Consider the following 22,876-nt stretch of genomic DNA (forward strand, 5'->3'; position numbering starts at 1 on the left):
ATTTTTGTTACTCATTGTGCCTTACCAGAAGCGTCACCCACACTATACAATTGAACTACTAGCTCAAATATCGGATAATGACTGTAAGTAAGCAGGTTACTTGGATGTGTAAAGTTATCCCATACTTCCTCTTCTTTGAACATATGTCACGCAAGTGCTTTGAAGTGGCCCTCTTGCAAGTTAACGCATTATAAAACTCAAATAGTAATTTGCCCTCTAAGGATTTTAAGAAGACAAATTGATACTGTCTGCTACTTTAGCAACACGAGCATTACCCTAGAAGTGGAGAGCAACATTGCGATATCATTTACTTTGCCTACAAGGGAAAATTGGTATGGACTATGCCTGGGATTACTCGTCCATAGTATCATGGCAATGGATATTCAGACAGGAGAATGCTTTTCACACAGTCTGCATCATTTCCAAGTGTTCAGAGTTCCTTTGGGCATAGACCTTCTTACATTATATGGTAAATTGCTGCTATACAAAAACAGTTTCACTGAGCACTGCATAATCCTAGACATTGATATAAAGGTGGGGTATGCTGAAAACAATCCTGTATGCACTGAAACATAATTATGTACATGCAGAGGCATGACATTCTTAAAATGTGTATAATATGTTGAGGCATTAAATATGCCTTTCTTACAAAATATTGTGCGTCTACAAATATCCCAGCAAGTGTTTGCTGCTACAATCCCTCACTTTTTACAGTGCTCTATCAACTAGCACTGGAGAATAGCACAGGTGCCGGGGAAAGGTGTGGGTGGAAGAGCACAGGTCATCACTCCTTGTGGGTGATGAACAAAGCAGCAAATTTAAAAAAAACAAGTCATACGTTTCGACAATACACTGAAGGAAATGTGTTGCTTGTTTGCTAAAGGATAGAAAAGTCTAGTACTCATCTAGATAACAGCACCTTCTTTTTCTTTTGAAGCTCAGCTGCTGAGTGCTTTTCAATATAACCATGTGTTCTATGTGTATCGTCTCTACCATCCCCCTCAATCTTATTAAACTGATAACAAAGAATTATAGAAGAGGCATCCATAGTTACCGAAGAAGGCACCCCATCAGTTGTATCTCTGATGAGATGATGCTATTAACTTAAAAGGCATATATATGTTATTTTCCTCAGCAGGGCTCCATATTAAACCTCAGTAAGGCTCTTGTTTAATGTTGTCTAGGCTCTTGTGCGGGAGGGTGGGCAAAACTATAGACTATTATGTGCCCTGTTATTTCACTTCCTACGTCATGGGTCTAATCAGATTTTCCTTCCTACTCAAATGATTTTTCAGGGAGTAAAAAAGTCATTAGCTTTGCCAATAGGCATACTTTCTGTTTATTAAAAGATGTTCTTCCCCTTAAAATTCCTCTTGAGATCGGGCATTAATATTAGAGTTCCTTCCTATGCCAGTGCTTTACTGGTCACTAATTCGAAAAATATCAGTGGAGCTTTGTGGATTGAAACAATGATATGTTCATTGTTTCTCGTTTTTGTTAGGCACAGTTTCATTTTTTAGGGAATAAAAATGGATGGTGCATATGTCTTTTAGTTGTAGGCTGGTGTTATAGCTACCCACAGGAGAACGTAATGTGGATAGTAAGCAGAGGCACAGGAATTTTTGATCATCATATTCTGAGGTGCAGTTATTCCGATGTAATTATAATCCGTATTCAAATTATTAGAAGCATGTTCTCCTGGCTCTTGTATTACTTCATTAAAGTGGCACTTGAACTCCTATAAGCATATTTTCGACACATTTCCTTTAATTGCCATTAATCCATCAGCAAATGTTTAATGTCTGAATTTCTAGACAGCCACATCAGTTATGACAAGAGATATTTGTGTTTTGCAGTATACATGAGTGATTTTCCAGTGGCTTAAAACATTTAGGAGGTACTGTGGCAGATGTTGAAGTCTTGGACTGGTTGATGAGTTTTCTGTATAATGACATATGACATATTTTATTTTAGCCTATGTGTTTGGAAAAAGTGTTGTAAGATTTGTCAAGAATTGCAGTGGCTGGGAAGAGGAAAGTCCTTTTCAAACTCTCTTCTGCGACAGTAGTTCACTAAATACACATGCTCACAAAGTGGCTTACCTCCTTAGTCAGTTGTGCACATGGGAAATAATGTGCGCACAAGAGCCAACCAGTTCCGCACATAGAGAAAAATAATTAGAGGGAACATTGCTCTCAACCCGACTCTGTGCGTCATTATTTTTCAGGTACCACAGTAGGGCCCACCCTGTGGCCCACCCTCCCCAGAGTCCATAACACAAACAACATCCAAAAATCCCCTGGGCACTCTCTGCTCCGATCTCTGACTCTCCTATCTGTGCACGCGCCAACTGCGGGCCTTCTATTCCCGTTCGCTGATGGCTCTAGGGTCCACTCCAGCAGCTCTGCTCCTCACATCAGAGTGGATACCACACTCTGATTAAAACTCTGATGCAGCTAACTGCTGGCAAACCGTCACTCACCCTACTCCGCATGGGGGTTGCGGGTCACATATGCGTAGAGCCCTCATATATGTAGACAGAAGGGAGAGCTACAGGCTAGGCTGCCATCTTGCATGCACCTCTCGTTGGTCTCTTTGTCACATTATTTACCTAACTACTGTATAATTTGTAGTCACAGAAGTAATTTTCTACCCAATGTTTTTGCATGGTTGTCTTTTGAATTACAAATAAACAGACATCAATTCCAAAATTGTAGGCAGGTAGTTTTAGGACTTCTACTCGCTAAGCATGAACTAAAGGTGTGGCTCACACAGGTCTAAGTAATAGCTATATCCCAAACACCTGCAACAACCATATGGTTTAATTCCAGGAAAATGGCATGGGTTGCTGCATCATTATGTAAAGCTTTTATTTGTGGTGGATGGCCACGAATAATCAGGGTCCGAGCCCTAGCAAGTTCAAGGTATTAAGTGGTTAGTAAAGACCCTTCTAATACAATCCCGTCCATTTAGCGACCAGCCTTGTAGTGCTGCCCTCAATCAACAGCCAACACCCTTGGAGTACTGTGGTGGCAAGAAGCCAGGCTTCAGCGGCCTCAACTGCCACATCTGCCCCTCAAGCCCTTTGCGGCACATTAAGGAATTGTCAGCAAATACACGCAGTTTGCTGCTTATTGGCAAAAATCATTCTGAAGAGACTCGGTTGGAGTTGTACCGGAGATATGTGCAACCTCTCAGGTCTTTGACAACATAATAGGCACAAACTTGTCAGCTTCTCCTGACTTCTCCAGGCTCAGGGAATCACCACCTCCATGGTAACTACTGATAGTGAAATAGAACCCACTACCTAATCATCATTACGTTAGAGTATTGAAGGAGTCACCACCACAAACCGGAGTCCAGTTCCTGCCACGGTCGATGGGGTGTTTGCTAAGGAACCGAGTGGGCTTAAAAGAGTACTCATGAGAGTTGTGAACATCATACTAGCAAACAGTGTTGACTCCAAGAAAATGAACCCAAGCAGTACTTTTTGGGATGATCATTCAATTCCTTTGCCCACTCCGTGTTCTGACCAAAGTCTGAGGTGGGGCACTATTGAAGCAGAACGCCACTGTGTAACAAGTGAAGACAGAAGTAAAAGGGGAATAACCTCCCCACTGCTGGAAAAAGTGTGATGGCCTCGGAAGCATTAACAACTGAAACAGAGAATATGTTTGTGAATTTCTGTTCAGGATGACCATGATGATGGGGCCGACAGCTTTGGCTGAATATGAAATAGTGAGAGGGCGGAAGGCGAGGTGGAAAAAGCCAGCAAAGGCTAAAAACTGTGCAGTACAGTTCATGGTGAAATTGTGCTGTACTAAGGCACCTTGACCCAACAATCATGCGTCTATGGAACTGGTGAATTTGATCTCCTCGAAACCCTCCCCTGATAAAGCAAATAAAATCTGTAGAAATTAAGGAGTCCCCAGATGGCAAAAGGTACCAGTGACAAAGCGTACACTGGTTTAATGGGTGCACTTTAAGGAATATAATCCAACTGAGCAATCACATGAGGAGGAACTATGCTATTCGCCTCCGGAGACCATTTCATATCAGAAAGACGATAGAATCCCAAAGGGCCCTGTTCTCTTACAATCACAGGAATCATTTGGAAACAGAGACAACAGCGTGAGCAATCTGATTCAAAATGCAGTATCACAGCCCATTGGGAAATGGGTAAAATGCATAGAAATTATTAAAACAATTTCTTTAAACTCAATTACCACAACAGATATTGAACTCGTGGAACTTCTGGAGGCAGATAGCCCGGTAAATTGGGCTTTGGTGGAGTTTGTGTCTCCCTTGGTTGCAGAACTTTTATGTGCAAATCTTGATAGGATACTCAGCCTGGGGTTCAATCTCATAAGTAGTCGCAAACATTTGGTGGTCTCTGAACCCACTGAAATCATTCTACCTAAACCCATTATGGATTTGGATAAAAATGTTGGTCATGGAACTAAAATATCCAGTCTCTGTTCATGCCTGGTCAAGCCCACAATCACCTTACCAAGACTGCGTTGGATAGAACGTTGGGTACCTGAAGTATTCGGGAGCATTGAGGGAGATGTCACCATGAAACGTAGTTACAAACAAATGGAAAATACTTTCATGGAACTCCAGGGACTTCCACACTTTCATGTGCACCCAAATGGGGTTGGGGGAATTAAGTAGTAATCATATTTTTGCTCTTCAGGAAACATTTTCTGTACATGATTTTATGACAGATGGTTACAATTTCATGCACCAGTAGGAAACTTCTCAGGGAGAACTGTAGCTGGCCTGTGCATTGGAGCCAAGACTATTCTTGGCTTAACAAGATTCGATGCAGGGCAACACTGCCCCTTTATATTTAGTTTGGTTGTAGGAGGACTACCTCCTCCTTCAAAGGAGATATTAATCATCAATCTGTACAATACACCAGGGAGAATGCACACTCAGAAGATCCAGTGTAAAATCAAGGCCATAATAAACAAATGGCATGGCCTTTGGAATAAAAAGTTATCCTTATGGGAGATTTCAATGACGGTACCATTATTACCCAAGTCAGAGAAACTGCATTAAATGAAACTGCCCCTCACACTGCCTACAAGAGTTGCCATGGGGCAGCATTGGTGGCAGGAAATTGTGGGACAACCAAAGAATGGGTGGAATTCATGGCTGAGTGGGATTTAGGGTACATGGAAATGGCTAACCCGATGGAGTATGACTAGCTTTACACATGGACCAATGGCAGTGTTAGGTCCCACTTAGAGTATGTCTTTGTCGATCCCCAAGAAACCTTTCATCCATCATAGGAACGGACCACAAAGGTTGAGTAATCATGCCATGCTTTCGTGGACGCTAAATCATGAACCAGCAAGAGCCACACGAGAACTGAGTACTAACAGTACAACTAATGGCTATGGTAACAAATTGATTTGGAACCCTACCACCACCGATAAATTTAACACTGAATTGAAGAAACTCGCTCTTCCCAGGATGGTGTCAAATGGACATCAATTGATTGAAGAAACTATTGCCCAGATACGGGTCAGTAACATTATAACACGAAGGGGGGAAATAGGCATATATGATAGGCAAATTGCCTTAAAGAAAAGGGAATTTCGCAAAAGTGCATAGAGCATCAATAATAAAACTAGCCTCTGCCCTGCAGAAAAATCACTACTGGTTGCATCACCATAAAACCTTCATTAAAAAATGCTAACTGGTCATTTCTCTTTAGACAGTCGAAAATAATTCTGGCATGAATATAGGACTTTTCTAGGTGGGGAGACCCACCTGATTTTAAACCCAATCTCTGAGGCCACCTGGGTAAATCACATCACCAGCCACCAATTACCCAGTGCAGAAAGAGATTATATGGATAATTATCATTACCAGCGGGAATTAGCCACAGAGGGATTTGAGGAATCTGATATCCTTAAAGGCATTCATAAACTGAAGGGATCTCGAGAGCCGGGCTCTGACCAGTTAGCAAACGTAGTTATCATAAATAGCCCCGAACATTGAGCTCAGTTGTTGTCAGTGGTATTTGCTAAAATATTGGAAACTGGAAATATTCCTAATAGCTGGAGACATTCCAAAATTATCCCAGTATTTAAGAAGTGATGCAGGACAGATCCTGCTGCTTACTGCCCGTCCTCTAGCAATGACAGACTCCTGTTGTAAGATTTTTGCAAATTTAATCTTGGTAAAATTACAAGCTTGGGTTGATAAGTCTGATCTCCTGCCTGTTTTCCGAACAGGTTTTAGATGTGGTTGTAACATCACCCATAACATCTGAATTCTATTATTGCTGAAACCATGCGCCTTCCTGGTAGGAGACTATCTGTACTTTATAGATTATTGCTGCGCATTTGATAGGATCTACAGGGCTATCGTTTGGGGCAAACTTAGATCTTGGGTAATGTAGGGGAGGCATGGTATCACAAGAATGATGCTGACACGATTGGTACAATTTGTAAAACCTTTATGGAAACTGTTGGGGTTGGAGAAACTCCTATTTTGCACTATATCTAAGATCGGAGTAGTCTTGACCATTAAATAATAAATAACAGTCCTAGTGGAGTCTGTCAACTCAAAATGGCCCATGCTAACAAAGCCTAATGCCTGCCCTATCTCTTGTACAAAAAAGTGTAAAAAAGTGAAATCTATGCAAAAGGAAAAATCAGTGTTCAAATGAAATGTGGTTGAACCAGCTCTCCTCCCCACGTTAGACCTCACAGAGTAGGGATGTCCCTGTAGGCAGGATGACACTCTCTGGCTCGGCTTCCAACACAATAAACAGTTCCAAAATGTGGATTGTGGCCCGCCTGGCCTTCCACGTTTAAGTCTCTTCTCTTGACTTCCAAAATAATGTTTCAACCACAAAAGTTCACAAAGGTCCCCCTTTGTCGGGTTCAGAGCTCTCATGATAAAGTTCAACACAATTTGCAAGGGGCGCTCCCTTCCCCTAGCTTATTTTTCTGCGGGTCTCACTCTGTCGGGCTCGGTCCACTTTTGGATGTCAAAAACTTTTGAATGTGCGTGGCTTTCTTTACAGACCACTGCAGGACCACTTTGACTCAATGTTTACAGTTCAACTTTCACTTTGCCCCTCTCTAGGAGTAAAACTTCTTTATTTCACCTTGGCTGTTCATACGCATTATCACTTCAAACAATTTTCTTTTCACAGAGACTTTCGAGTGGGTTATTTCCTTTCGCTGGACCACTCTGTTACTTAGTATCGCTGTTTTCGCAGCTGTCTTTCACTTCAAAGTTCATTCACAGGTCTGCCTTTCCCCGCGTTTCATTCACACACGTGCAGCTTTGCTTGCGATATAATGTTGCTATTTCAAACTTCACAACAGACCGATCTTTCAAGTCGATGACAACTCACCGGCTGTGTGCATCTCTTCTGGTCACTGGCGTCCTTGAAACACAATACAGTCTTCACTTGTGGCATCTGACCTTCTCCACATGTTTATCGCAGCCTGTCAGAGGCAGCGACCTCCAGCAGGTAACCCTTGGGGTTTTCGACCTGCTGCTCTCATCCCTCGGTCCGTCACTCTGCTCCAGTAGGTTTGCCTTTGTCCCGGAAGCCCTGTTCGTACTCATGTTCCGCCTTGCTCAGAGTGTGTCTTTGGGTTCTGCCTTTTATTCGTGTGAGGAGAGCTAATTGGTATGCCTGACTTTACCTGATTAGCGGCACATGTCCAGTACGATATATGAACGTTATTGTTATTACTCTCAGTCAACCTCTTCCGCGGCCCAGTGCTTGTGTAAAAAGGGGCAGGGGGGAGTTGGACCTCAGAGCATCCTAAAACATAGGATGGGTGCATAAACAAAATAGGGGAGGGGGGAATACCGCATCTCATCATCGGCTGGCTCACCCCTACTCCTCGAAGACCCCTCACCCAGGCAATCCTCCCACATGGGTCCACCCCCAAGGTATGGATCCAAAGGCGATGGCCATGCCCTAGCCACCTCAGAGAGAGATCCCCAGGGACCAGCGGGTGAGATACCCTATGGTTTCTCATAGGAATAAACTCTGACCTGCTATATTTAATAAAATTGGTATACACTCACAACACCGCTTCGGTCCCACTGTACTCTGAAGGCTCTCTCTCGATCGCCAATTAAGTGAATTTAGGGCTAAAAGAAGGATACATCATGTTGCCTTTACTAGTTAACCTTTACACAGCTGACCTTGATAAATCTCTAAGTACAGCTCAAAATGTTCCTCGTGTTGAAAACAATTGGTACCATGGCTTGCATATGGGGAGGATATCATCTTATTGGACCTAACTCCTATAGGTCTTCAACATTCCATTGAAGCACTTGCCAACTAAGCTACCAATAACAACATGAAGATAAATACTACCAAAACCAATGTCATTGTTTTTAAGAAACTTCGATGTTATAAATACCGATGGATATTATAGAGAGAGAGAGCCTTGAAGTCGTTAAGAGCTACATTTACATGGATATACCCATAACATATACATTTATTTTTTATTGTATATGGTTTAAAAATACCTTTACAACAGTATTTAATAAGACAAGATAACCGACATATTAACATAGTATTACACAGTCTCACATGATCGCACACTTAGTGCTTAGATATTAAAATCACTGCCTACATTTCAATTCATCACAGATATCAATATAACAAAATAATACAATTTTAACATTGATACACAGTTATAAAAACTGTATTACTTTCGCCTATAAAACCAATTGCTATAAAACAAACGCCAAACAATTAATCTAACATTATAGTACAGTTACATTACAATTTTGATAAAACCAAGTGCAAAACAATTTAGAGCCTCTTAATGTATCATACATGTAAAAGATCCAATAAAAAAAAGTAAAAAAAATGGAGGGCTCCGAGGGGCTTTTGGACAGAAATCAATCCCCATCAAATTTCATAAGTGGTTCCGGAACATAAACTGATATATAAACAGGGTTAAGAGACTGATTACTAAACCGATAATGCTGTATCACATACATTGTATAAATCCAGACACTTTATAAATGAAACAATTGCTAAGCCTTCTGAGGTATTTTGAATATTGATACAGCGGGACCATATGTACTTTTCATCCCCATTGTGGCCAGATTTAGCAAATTTTGCCCAAAAAAAGCAACCTTTCATTACACAGTGAGGTACACGATAGGAGCAGATGTTTAGCAGTTTCAGTCACTCCAACCATCTTACAAAATCGACAGTATGATTCTTCGATGCCTATTAATTTCCTTCGTAAGAGCACTTCACACGTTGGCAATACATTCCAGCAGAGTTTTAACAGGATCGTCCACTAGAATCGATAGGAAATTGTAAGAGAAGGGGTGATATAACCCTGCATCTCTTATGATCCCACTGTAGGTGCATCAAAGAAGGATATGAGTGAAATCTATCCATCTTTCGTAACAATCCAGTCTTTCTCGAATAGCAATGTTTTAACCCTTTCCGGATTTGAAATAAGGGTCACTATATCCGTACCAAGATCTTTTAAACATAGATCACTAGTCTCCCGCACTCCTAATAAAAACATTTTCGGTTTTAGTCCTGGACTACAAACATCTAGTAATTTTCCTAAATCTGCATAAAGCGTGTGAGGGAGAGGGGCAATCATACTATGGAAAAGGGCTAGAAATCTCCAATTCACCAAAACCTCCAGGGAGGCCAATCCTAATTCATATCTGATGGCTGCCACTGGTACGGAGTTTGGTATCTTAAGCACCTGCCTCCACATCATACCATCTAATGTATCACAAAACGTTGTCAACTCATGGTAGTGTAGTTTCATCCCATAAATAAGCTTTGGGACAGCCTTACCCTCATAAAAAATAACTGAGGGTTTAATGGCAAATAGCCCAAATGCTTTATCCAATTTGTTCATTGTGAGTAATTATGTCAGTCAGAAAGTGACAAAAAGATGGGGTGTTTTTAAAGTCTGCAACACCAGAAAGGGTGGCCATAACATTGTGGGATACATTAAACTTTATAAATATGGTATAGACCTGTGTGACTTATACAGCCTTGAACCCCTACCATGAAACATGGTGTCTTGACTGGACAGAATTGAGGATAGATTGTTGAGGTCTATCTTTGGAGTCCCTTCTGCTGTCCATGTGGAAGCACTGCACTGTGAACTCGGCTTGCTATCATTGTATGCCAGTTGGATGATGTGAAGATCCGAGTTTTACGTCACGGTCTGCAGGGCGGGAAATTACTGCACCTCACTTTTACATATATTCACTGGAATCTCCAATCAGCAAACTTTTGATTCTCTATATCAGGGCTTAGAGGACTCAGTCATGACTTTCTTGGACACCATCCACTTGGCCCTCCCAGATGACAGTACCTAACCACTTTTCTGCAGGGAAATACAAAACAAACTTTGTTATGGGACTAGGCCTCTAATTTGAGTAAACTGGAATACAAGATGAGATGTAAAGAATATTCCACAAAGGTATTTCTGTCTGCACATATTTAACCAAGCCCTGCACTGGTGAGTAAAGACAGGTAATTAGTTACATGAGCATCAATATACTTCCCACTTTGGACTACACTGGTAGCTGGAAGAGCATGACAAAAAGAGGATAGACTCTGCCGGATATGTGGTGAGGCCATAGAAACTAGCAGACATACTCTCACTCAATGTAGCAGTTTATTGGAGAATTATAGACTAAGTTATGGCAGATTTACCCACAACGCCAGGGAGTTCGACTCGAACCAGTTTTGGAGCACCATCCAGGGAGCAGAGTCGGTAGTCATCACGATTGCGGCCTTGCACATTTGGAATGAGTCTATGAAAATCATTAAGACACTGGAGGCTGGGACATAGATAAGACTTGAACAAGCAAAGTAAGATCGCACTTTAGCATATTAAATAAATATTTGTAGTTGAAAAGAATTACTTTATTTTTAAATATCAATGTAATGGTTTTTTTATGAAAGAGGACAATTGTAAGGTATGCATGTTTTAATCTTTTGTAATGAATTGTATGATTAGAGCTACCAATTAGTAATTCTTTAAAGGCTGGAAATTGCTAACCAATAAAACACTTTAATAAAAAGATACAAAAGATTATGTGCCTATGGTAGACACTAACCATTTGAAAAAGAGCTGACAACTATGTTTACAGTGGTTGCCCCGACCATAATAAGTCGCAGTAATTCGGAATCTCAGGAGCAACATGTACAATAATGCTTTAACGCTTATGGAAATGCCAATGCAAACAAACCAAGTGCATTAATCTAGTGGGACATTTTACGCTACCTTTGGTATGATCAGCCAAAAAGACTCATGAACATCAGATTAGTGACAAGCGTAGCATGTCCCTTCCCCCATACCTCTCTCCCCAATACCTTGGAAATCATCATCAACTATTTTATCTACAAACTCACACAGACTTCAATCACTATTCAAATAGACTTTAGCACCTGCCTCACACAAACTGACTCCTGGACGACGACAAAGCAACTAAACTAAACCCAACCAAAACAGAACTTCTGATTTAAGGCATCACAACAACCAAACTCGCATCGATTGTTTGGCCTGAAGAAATGGGACTGTCCAAAGCCACCGGACAAGCACAAAACTTGAACAACTAGAAAACCATAGTAAGAAGCTGCTTCTTTCATTGGCCGAAGGATAGCTTACGGGCAATGTACTCGCCTTCCAAACAAGAGGATTCTGTGCAGCATGATGTGATGTAACCAATACAAGTCCGAACCATCTGGCGCATAATGCGGTAATGGGACTATTGCTCAACCTCAAACATTTTTTGTATGAATTCCATTACTGTCATGAACTGTCGTCTGCGCCCCTTCTGGACTTCCTGGTCCCTGACCCATAGGGGATTGAATACAGTGATCCTTCCAACATGGCCGCTTGAAACTGAATGCTGCTGGCCAGTCTCTACGATCCACGCTGTACGCTCTGCAAAACAGACACGCACCCGCGGCTCTGCGCGTCTCAACGCTACCGCTTGCTGTAGTGGGACGTGAGTTGCCGGAGTTCGCCTGGGGCTCTCTTCTGATTCCTGGTTCCCAGTTCCTTGAATCCCTCTTCCTTTCTTCCATTCCTCTACCTTACCTCCGATCTTCCTTGATTTTCTTCTGCGCTCGGGTCACGGCATTCCATGCCTCCGAGTGCAAACATCATTCCTTCCTGGTATCCACCCTGGACTTCTGAACGCTCCTGGACTTCTGAACGCTCCCGGAAGTAGGACAGCGAACCTCACGCTGGAATCCGAGGACCAGCGCTCGGATTTGCACAAATCCCGGACCGTGAGAAAGACATCACAGAAGGTCACAAGTAAACAACAAAAGCAGGTGAGAAGGGGAGAGACTTGTGACAATTACCTGTTTTTACCACTAAAATGTAGATGGTTGGTTGAGGTCAGGCAATATTTGTTATTTGTGTTGTTGGGGGGTTGGAACGGGGCAATAGAGGTTGCAGGAGGTGGGAAGGGCTTCTGCCCGAATTATGTAAAAAAGTAAAATAAAAAAGTATCAATTAAATTCATGCAATCGACATACATTATAAAGCCATAATATAAGGTTCCACAGAGACCTGTAGCAATCATCATCCTAGTATTCTACAGACTCGATTTCATCAACGGAATCAACTTGTGCCTCTCAGAATATATGCTAAATCACATATAAAGCATGGAACCTTTTGAAGACGACCAACTGGAAGCTTTCAACCTACTTGCAATCCAATGTTAGGACCCAAAGACCCACCAGAACTGCACCAACTACTACAAACACCCAACCCCTAATTGCCAGACCATTCTGACTTTTAGAGTATGGTAGCCATTCTCACTGAGTTGTACAAATATAATGCCTTAATCAGGAACACCCTAGAAATCAAAAGCAGTGAAGTCTCCCCAATTCTTTCATCTTCTGGAAGGACACCAACATCACACATCCAAACATCATATAGTATAACTTAGACACCTCATGCCCAAGGATAAATAATGGCCGTACCTATGCTGTCAGCTTGATGGCAGACTGGAAATCCACTGGTTCAACCAATCACTAAACTGCAATAAAGTATTCCTCAAGAACCCCTCAAACGACCTCTCTCTTCCCCATCCAACCAACTCACTTTTCTCTCCACTTGCACCTTTACACTACATACATGGACCACCGCACACACGGCAGCGATATGAGTGCTACCATCTCTTCACCACATTAATTTAAAATAGAGTTCACTGCATGACCCACAAAATCTTCAGCCGCATGTCATAACACTCCGCCCTCCAAATCAGAGTCCCACTCGGTCACCCAGCACAGGCAGCTAATAAACCTTAAGTCTTCCCCTCCACAGAAAACACACACCCTATTTCCAGGGTCACAAATCGCACAGAAAGAAAAGGGCCGTCAAGACTACTCAGATACTTCTGGTGCACATCCATCTGCTTCTCCCTTGTCTCGTGAGGATAGCTCAGCAACAACGTGCTCGCCTTGGAAGCAACACGACACGGAGCAACATGGGTTCGATTCCCAGTTCTGCGCTTAGAAACCTCAGGGCATTAAGCGAGTTATAAATAACCTATCATATCATATCATATCAACACCAGATTTGCCAGCTGCCTCTCCCTTAAGCACACTAACTCTCCCCCACCCATCGTCTTGGCAGAACAAATGGACATAAGGCCACTAAAATTGCAGTAGTTCGCTATACAAGACCACTTTAAATTATATACATAGCCAATTAAAAGCCACACCAGCTGTATGAATAATCCTTACCTTCAAAGTTTCAACCTTTTCTTCGAAGGACTTAAAAGTGGGCGAATTTCTAGAAAGGAACAGAAATTAAGGTAAAACAGGAGACTTGATAATACACGTAAAAATTGTTTTTTAGAGGCAGTCAAATTTTCATGTTAAACTTTAAAAACATGTTTTGGGAAGACCCATGGTCACAAATATCTTCCCAAATCCTTAACTCAAAGGAAAGTCATCATTGGTTCAGTTATAAGGCTCTTGATGCTCAACCTTCATGGATAATTTTACAAAAAACAATTTTTCCCATTTCCTTTGAAGAGGTCATTGAAATTAACAGTGTTTCCTGGATTTCTGACTTAGATTCAATCATATATACAGTGTAAGCTGTTAAAAATGTTATTTATTTTGATAAACTTAGTATTAAACAAATGAAGTCCCACTTCTTGTGGTGCAACAAAGATATTAAGATCAGAGAATGATGTCTTTTTTGGCAGCATTAGTAGATGAAAGCAATCAAATACTTTGAATAAATATTTGAATAAGATATATATTTTTTAATCTAATGTTAAGGTATAAGCTTTCTCTAGCAGAATGTCATCATATAGAACCTTTAAACATAATTACGGGCAAAGTCACTTTACTAATGAATTATCTTGTACCTCCCTATAGTGTTAAGTACAAATATCTCACTATGACTAAGCTTATAAATGTTTCTCACTTTTACAGTGCTTTGATAGATAGAAAACTAATCACGAGGGATTCTATAACTGACAGCTCTAGGGATGGCTGCCTGAAGGCTGAGATCCTGCGCCTGAACTGAATCCCTGCTCTACCATGGCTGACTCAACCATAACTGATCCAAAACACCGCACAAAAAGGCAGAAGGGGGGTGGAGAGAAGACCCCAGATGAGAGAGAAGATAAGGTACTGGACTTGCTGACCAATTTGACACTAGATGTCGCTGCAATCAAAGAGAAAATGTCCATGGCAGAGGAAAGATATGTTGAGCTTACTTCCAGCATCAAAAGAGTGGAGACTTATTTGAATGAGGTGGATGGCAGGGTGGAAAGGATGGAAGACCAGATTAGGGACCTTCAGATAAAGAATGAAAAACTGCCCTTGAAGATCTCTGAACAGGTAAATGTCTCCAGGAGAAATAATGTTAGGGTTGTTGGCCTTCCTGGGGACATTGAGAGAGGGTAACATATGGAGTTTATTGAAAAAGCTGTAATTTCTTCACTCAAGCTGGACCCAAAAACAAGCCTGTATTTGGAGAGCGCACACAGGAGTCTGGGGCCAAAACCATCATTGGGACAACGACCTAGACATTTTGTTGTAAAGTTACTGAGATTCCTGATGAAAGAAATGGTGCTCATGAAAGCATGTGAGCTAAATGACCTCTCTTGGGGTGGTCAGAGTGATGATTTTTGGGGACTTAAGCCATGATGTTTTGGACAAGAGGAGGGAGTTTAAAGCTGCAAATGAAAAGGCAAGAGGGATAAAAACTTCAAATAACACATGGTTTACCCAGCCATCTTCAGAGTTGCTATGGGTGGCAGATTGTTCTCCTTCAGTGATAGTAAAGGAGCGGAAGCATTCCTGAGTGACTTGGAAAAGGATAGAGATATGCAACCAATGGACGCTACTGCCTCTAACTCTTCTACTTCACAGAGATCTTTACCATCTAAGAAGAAAAGATGAGTTTACCCCATCAATGGAATTGGATTTGAGACATATGCTTTTTATTTTATTTTTTTATTTGTAAGCTCTTTGCCAGTGTTTTTTTTTTAACTTAATCTGGCTTATCTGTCTTAATTTTCGGCTTTAATTGCATTGGAACTACCGCCGCAGGCCGCAACTGTTATTCCGTTTATGTTTGTATTAATTCGTATTATCGGGCCCGAGCTACTAGAGTAAAGGATGTAGTAGCGTCTGCTGCGTGCATCGTATTATGCTGCAGGAAATAGGAGATGGGCCATGATTGTGGAACGCAGTCGGCGGAATGCGGATGCGGCCGGGGAGAGGCGTACTCAACATCACACCGGATGGATCGGATAACAGAGTCCACGCAGCGTGGTGCGTAGTGCAGACCGACAGGATGAACCTACTTTTCTTCTGATGCCCAGTTCAGTTGCAAGTACTAAGGTAATGTGCCTTGCATGACGTGCTTCACACAACGTGTTTCAATCAGCAGCTTACACAAGGTGACAGCGACTCATTTTGGCAGTATGCCCAAAGTCTGCCTGGGGGAGTGGGGTTGCATGAACACTGCATTATTTTAACTTGCTGTACTTTGCTGACTATGGGAACCACGCAGTGCAACACTATGAACTTAAAGCAGGATCTTGTGGGTGTTGGAGATGGCTCCCTTAATGACTGTAACACTGCACTGTGGGATGCCATTATAACCACCAAGACTGCAGGAGGAGAGCTATAACAACAAGTGGAAAGCGGAAACCTTGGTTGTTTGTTCTACATCACGGAGACCCGAATCTCCATTATGCTGTGTATTTATAAAGTGACTATTAATGTTGGGTATAGCTAAGTGTTTTGGTGTGGGTCATGGTTAACTGTTCTGTTGCCTCTGGCACGGGCTTATTCATACTGCACTGTTTCTCTCTTATTATATACGAATTTAACAGCGTTTGCCAAAGTGCTGGACATTAGTTTTATTAAAGTAATTGTTAGTCTGTATCAGCTGTTAGCTTCCCATAGCTTCCCAGCCACCATTGACTTTAAGGCAAATAGAGATGTTTTCTGCTTTCTGAATTGTTTGGAAATAATCACATTAGTCTCACATTGATTGCTTTAAGGTGCAACCAATGAGATGTGATGCAATGTCCTGTGGCCAGGAATAATACCGTTATTATTTCAAACCGAAACTGTGATATTAATTATGGGGATTATGTGGAGATTAATGAATAGTAGAGGACTGTGAGTGAAAGTGTTGTTGGCCAATACAGAATATGATTTAAGGCGCTATACAGTTGGTTAACTTAATGACCTAAGCTTAGGAAGATCATAATGTTAGTTGAATAATAGAGGCTGGCGAGGGTGAGGTAGGGATGATTACTATTATACTTTGCTTAAAGAACCAGAAAAAGGGCGCAGGCTTTGGAGTAATTTCAGTTCAAGCCAAGGATGTTTTTGTACATATTGCTCAATATCACCCTGCGGAGATGCAGGGTGTTGTGTTATGCATTTTTTAAAGTGTTTTTTTAGGTTATGTGTGTTTGTTTTTGTTGTCTGTTGTTTTGTGAACTTCTATATGTGATATGATCTTCTGCCCCCTAATATCATGCTATGAAAGGAAGGTATTTGAATTAGATGGCTGGATACATTTTGGAGAATGGTGCTAGATGGGTGAATTAAACGACTGTTCATGGAATGTTAAGGGCCTTAATATCCCTAGGAAGAGGAGGGAGGTACTGGCAAGATTGAGGAGAGAGAACATTGATATTTCTCTTATACAGGAAACTCGCCTGTGAAAAGAATCCAAGCACCTCCTTAAAAACACTCTGTTTACTAGAGTATTATTAAACTGTCACAGTACCAAATCGAGACGAGTGGGAATACTGCTGCATAAGGGTCTGAATTTGAGCATGGAGAAAGTTGTGATGGACGAGGAGGGGAGGACAATCCCGATAGATGTTAAATATGAAGGTAACTTAATCACAATAGGGTCTGTTTATGGACCGTGTGTTGGAGGGAGCAGTTTCTTCAGGAAGATAATATCCCTTTTAAACGGGATGAATGGGGAATACATGGTCCTGGGGGGTGGCTTTGTGTCCTTGATGGGAGGATGGACCGTTCTGGCCAGTGCAGATATACAGCGGAGAGCACAAGTAAAGTGTTTAATGAGTTTTTACACAGTCTGAACCGAGTCGATGCCTGGAGATTCATGCACCCCGAGGAGAGAGAGTTTTCCTTTTTTTTCACCGGTCCATGATTCATATTGAAGGATTGACTACTTCCTGGTTTCGGAAAGACTTACTGAAAAGATCTCGAGTGTAGATATTAAGGAAAGGGGTATCTCGGATCATTCCTTGATGACAATGAGATTGTATATGGGAATGGAATGGTCTGGATCCTGTAAATGGCGTTTGAAAACATACAGACTGCAAGAACAAGGAGTAGTCGAGTCACTACAAGAATTTGCCAGAATTTCTTTACTATAAATGAGGATTCTGCATCCAATATAATGGTTTGGGACAGCTTCAAGGCAGCCATTAGGGGGGAACTGATGAATAGTACAGCTTGCATGAGGAAAAAAGGAAGGGGTGAGCTTAAGAGGTTGGGAAGTGAATTGGGCACAGGCCAGAGGAAATAACAAATAACAAAAAGTAGCAAAGATAAGGCTGATGTGGAGAGATTAAGGGAATGCCTTAGACAGGAGATGGCCATCCAATATGGAAAGGGTATATTCTTCATGAGGCAGAAGTACTGGGAACAAGGGGACAAGAATGGCAGGTTATTAGCAAATAGGCTACGCGCTCTGGTTGATAACTCCTTTGTTCAGAAATTAGAGGGTGAAGGAGGAGAATATAAATTTAAGAGAGGTGAGATATGCGAGAGATTCAGGACATTTTATGAATCTCTATTTAGGGAAGACCAATTCCCAACATCCGAGAGTATGGAAACTTTTTTTTTGATAAAGTGGCTTTACCACGATTCTCTGCTGATCAAGCCACAACGGTTGATGGTGCTATCACGGGGGAAGAAATATTGGCGGCCATCGGGCAACTCAACATAGGTAAATCACCAGGTTTGGACGGTCTTCCGTTGAGTTTTATAGGGCGTTAGATCAAGTATTGACACCGTTCTTGTGTATGCTGTATAATGGTTTTATGTCTGATGGGATTGTATGTCCCTCAATGAAAGAGGCTTGCATTGTGGTGATCCCGAAATCATGGAAAACCCCCCCAAAAAATGTGAAAACTACAGAACGATCACGTTATTAAATGTTGACCTTAAAATATTTACGCAAATAATGACTAATAGGCTTGATAGGTGCATTGGTGATTTGATAGGTCGGACTCAGGTTGGATTTATGCGGGGCAGATTTGGGTATGTCCATATAAGGACACTAATAGACATAATGGGATTAACGAAGAAAAGATTCAGGACACTTAATTTTTATGGATGCAGAAAAGGCCTTTAGGAAAATGGGCTTTAGGGACACTTTTATAATAGTTATCAAAACATTTAACTCATCGATTAGTGCCAGAATCTGGGTCAATTGTGTAATGTCTTCTCCATTCCTTTTGCCCAGAGGTACCAGCCAGGGCTGTATCTATTTAATTTGGCACTGGAACCGTTGATTGCATATATAAAACAAGAACAGATTCTTCATGGGCTTCAATTTGGGGATAGTGAAGTTAAAATCTGATGTTATGCAGATGACATGACTATCATCTTGTCAAACCCGTGGAAGGATGTGAGAAGCTTCAAAGTATGTTCAAGGATGTGGGGTTATTGTTGGGCCACAAAATAAATTGGGAAAAGACAGTGGTTTTTCCTCTAGATGTTGGACAACCTAGGAATGTTATAGGTTCCTGGGATTGCCATTGGGAGACGGGAGCAATGAAGTATTTAGGAATTTCAGGTCTATGACCTGAAAAAAATGGCGGAATATAATATTTCAAAAATCTGGAGAAAATTTGAAGAGATATATTGAAATGGGGTTGTTGAACACTGGGACTGTGGGCGAAAATGAATACCATAAAAATGATTCTTTTGCCAAAAGTGCTTTATATTATCCAATCAGTCACCCTAAAATTCACCAAGAAGGTTATTGGTAGTATTGATAAGGTCTTTCAGGAGTTTCTTTGCGTGGAGGGCAACAGACCTAAGATTCCTAGGTATATTGTAACATGCCTTGTGAGGGAAGGAGGATTTGGGTATCCCAAACTAATGAATTATTGCACTGGATTTCTTCTAAAAAAATCAACGTCGTATTTTTCCGAAGTTCACAAATATGTCCCTTACTGGCAGATTATTGAGAGTGAACAGTTTTCGCCTTATGCTCTATGTGATATGTACTCAATGTCTAAAATGGCAAATTCTACAGTGAGATTAGCTACTATGTGTACAACTAGAGAGGCTTTACAAACATTTATGGCAAATAGAGAGGATAACATCCTGATACACTGCGATGCATCTCTTTGGTATAATGCAGGGCTAAAATTTGCGAACAAAACTTTATGCTGGCATAGTTGGATCAGAAAGGGCATTCTTAGAATACGCGATGTTTGGGAGGATGGTCATATGATCTCATATGAATGCCTCAGGGAAACCTTTGGGATTGGGAGTAGAGAACGCGGGCGCTACAGAGATCTCAAAATTCTCCTGACAGAAAGGCAGGGAATGCTAGGGGATGTCATGAGAGAGAGACCTTGAGCCTGTGAGATCATCCTTTGGGGGTCCTTACTACATTTGCTGTGGTCATGCTCAAGGGTATCCACCTTTTGGAGTGAAGTCTTAAACAGATTAGATATTATACTGGGGGATTCGCTCCTGTGCACTCCCTACTCGGTTATTCTGTTGTCGAACAGAGAGAGAGGGGACAAGGCTAAAGTGAGAACAGATTGGATCAATAGGGTTTTGGTAATGGCGACTAAGCAAATACTAAAAGTTTGGAAATAAAGGAAAAAGCCAAGTGGAGATGAATGGCTATTAGACGTCTGCACCTTATCTAACTACAAGAAGGTAATGCAAGCAAAAGCGTGAGGGGCTGTATTCTCGGATTTGGGGTCCTTTTAATGAACTGTATAGTTAAAGCCCATTAACTAAATAATTTGGATTCTGTATGCAGTATTTGGGGGATTATTATGACTTCTATATGGTGTTGTGTGTTTGTTGGTGTTGTATTGTCTGTTATAGTTAGGTGTTGAAACTGGTTGCTAAATAGAGATTTACAGTAGTTTTTAAAGTCTTTATTTTTCGAATTGCAAAATTGTATGTTCGATTGTATAACATACTTGTGTTTCTTGCAATCTGAGAGCAGATCCCTGATGTTATGGATATGTTGATGTTAGTGTTCTTTGGTATGTTTTATTTTGAAACTATAAATAAAGTGATCAACAAAAAAAAAAGAAAACGAATCACAAAAGCGGTCTTCAGAAAAACTGGGAGGAACATTTTGTGGCATGGCATTTCCCTTTTCTTTATTACATTTACAGGGAACCCAGTCATTTTACGGAATATAAAACAGAGTGGTAAGTTTCACCAAAAGCCAAAATACCGAAAATGTGAATTAAGTATATATATGGTAGTGGGGTAAGAGGTTAAATGGGTGGGGGTGGGGTTGGAGTTAAAAGGGTACAAAACAGGGGACTGGGGTGGGTAGACACCCCCCAAATTTAAAAAAAGAAAACAATTCAGTATTTTTTCAGTATTTTGGCCACTCTGAAATTTACCACTCTGATTTTACCTTTGGTAAAATCACATCTAACCCATTTACAGTAACAAGAAAACGGGTTTTGAAAACCTACAACTCTCATAACCCTTACACTCTATGCTCTTCCTTCAGGTTCCACCAAAGGTATGTTTACCCTCATTACAAAGATCATGTTTGTAGTCCCACAGTAAGTCTCTTTTCTTGTTGCTTCCGCCCTTACCAACAGATGAGTATTTGATTATTTTTATCAAAATTGTAAAACCTTTTATTGTGCAGTTTTACTATTAATTTAGCGCAACTTGTTTTTGTGCCGCTTGCATAGGCAGGGATTGAAATTTTGAAGGGGCTCTACCACTCTTGGGCGAGTGGGTATGTGGCGCTGTCACCCATAGCCTTAACGACACGCAAACACCCAAAAGACATTTACATGGGTGTTCATTGATCTGATGCAAAACTGTCAGAAAACAGCAATGGGCCCGACATATCAGAACTCATCTCGCCAATGCTTACCCAAGATGTGGAGCCCGGGCAGCAAACTGAGACTCAGTACACCAAGGAAGTGTGTATTCATGCGGGGCCGTCATCGTAACACTTGCCATCACATGTTCCCCCAACGCGGCACACCAATCTCCTTCCGTGCGCGTTGGGTGTTGCCATGGGTGTTTGGCACCCTGCGTACTGCAGTGGCGACATCATGACAGCGCTCACGTGGTACATCACGTGTCGCAAATTCTGCAATACAGACACGCCCCTAACAACACAGTAACACTTCTGATCCCGTTTGTTTCATCCGCAGTGGTGTTTGTTTTGATTTCATTGTTTCCTGACTCTTGGCCTGTCTTTTAGACTGTGCTTTTGGTATTGCCCTTCGGATTGTTTGAAACCCACATTTTGACCCAGACCGCAACTAGACCTGCTCTTGCTTCTTGCTCGTTTCAGTCTTCTTCTGCCAGTTCTGTTACCAACACGGACTGTTTTCGTACCTGCTCTTGGAATTGTGGACATTTAGACTGTTTTCAGGATCTTGAAATTAGGCGTCCTCGTGCCGGCGGGAGTGAGGAACTAAGTGCTGGACTAGAGACTGCCTCAGAGCACTTCTGGATTCCAGGCGTCCTCGTACCTAGGATTCTGTTCCCTCCACACGAAAGACTTCCCTGCTTCCGGTATCTGCATTGAAGAACTCTTAGCCCATGGAGCCTAGTATTGGTCACTCTGGTAAGCACTACTATTCCCTGGTCTCCTTATCTGTTGTCACTATCCGGTAGCCTAGGTATTTACCATTGCAATTCGGTCTGTCTACAGATTGATTAACCCTCTCCTGGCTGTATGTCTTCATTGCTATTTACCTCAGGAAGGCTGTTTGTGCGCTCCATATTAGTCTGATTCCCTGCTTAAGTTTGGTTTGGTGTACTCTGCATTTCCATTGTACTAACCACCGTTTTTGCTTTGCAGCCAGCGGGTTCCCGGGTGCTATTCATCTTTCGACCAATAGAACCCTCAGTCTGTCCCTAGGTACACATGAGGGTTACATTAGTTGGGAGAATTTGTCCTCTACACGACGGATTCAAGCTTCCTACTGTTATTTGGTACAAGGTCCTTTCTGACAAAAACAGGCTTTAAGAGCCACCCCTCTCTCTTTCATCTAGAGGTAGTAAATCCCTCCCCAAGCCAGGTGTTACTGTTCCCCAGGTTGGTGACTATAGATTATTGGCCCCTGCTGTCTAAGCTGTGTCTGTCTTGCAGTG

General features: G+C 41.6%; 1 protein-coding gene across 2 annotated transcripts in view; it reads right to left on the reverse strand.

The window, feature by feature from the left end:
- Positions 1-22,876, reverse strand: part of TPD52 (tumor protein D52) — a 472,585-nt gene that overhangs the window by 54,555 nt on the left and 395,154 nt on the right. For both annotated transcript variants that reach the window (XM_069621248.1, XM_069621249.1), the window contains one exon: positions 13,757-13,805. In XM_069621248.1, the coding sequence (XP_069477349.1) occupies positions 13,757-13,805 (49 nt within the window). The remainder of the gene's footprint in view (positions 1-13,756; positions 13,806-22,876) is intronic.

This window comes from Ambystoma mexicanum, chromosome 5q (genome assembly GCF_040938575.1).
Source record: "Ambystoma mexicanum isolate Mex_15411 chromosome 5q, UKY_AmexF1_1, whole genome shotgun sequence".
In the NCBI taxonomy this organism is placed as follows: domain Eukaryota; kingdom Metazoa; phylum Chordata; class Amphibia; order Caudata; family Ambystomatidae; genus Ambystoma; species Ambystoma mexicanum.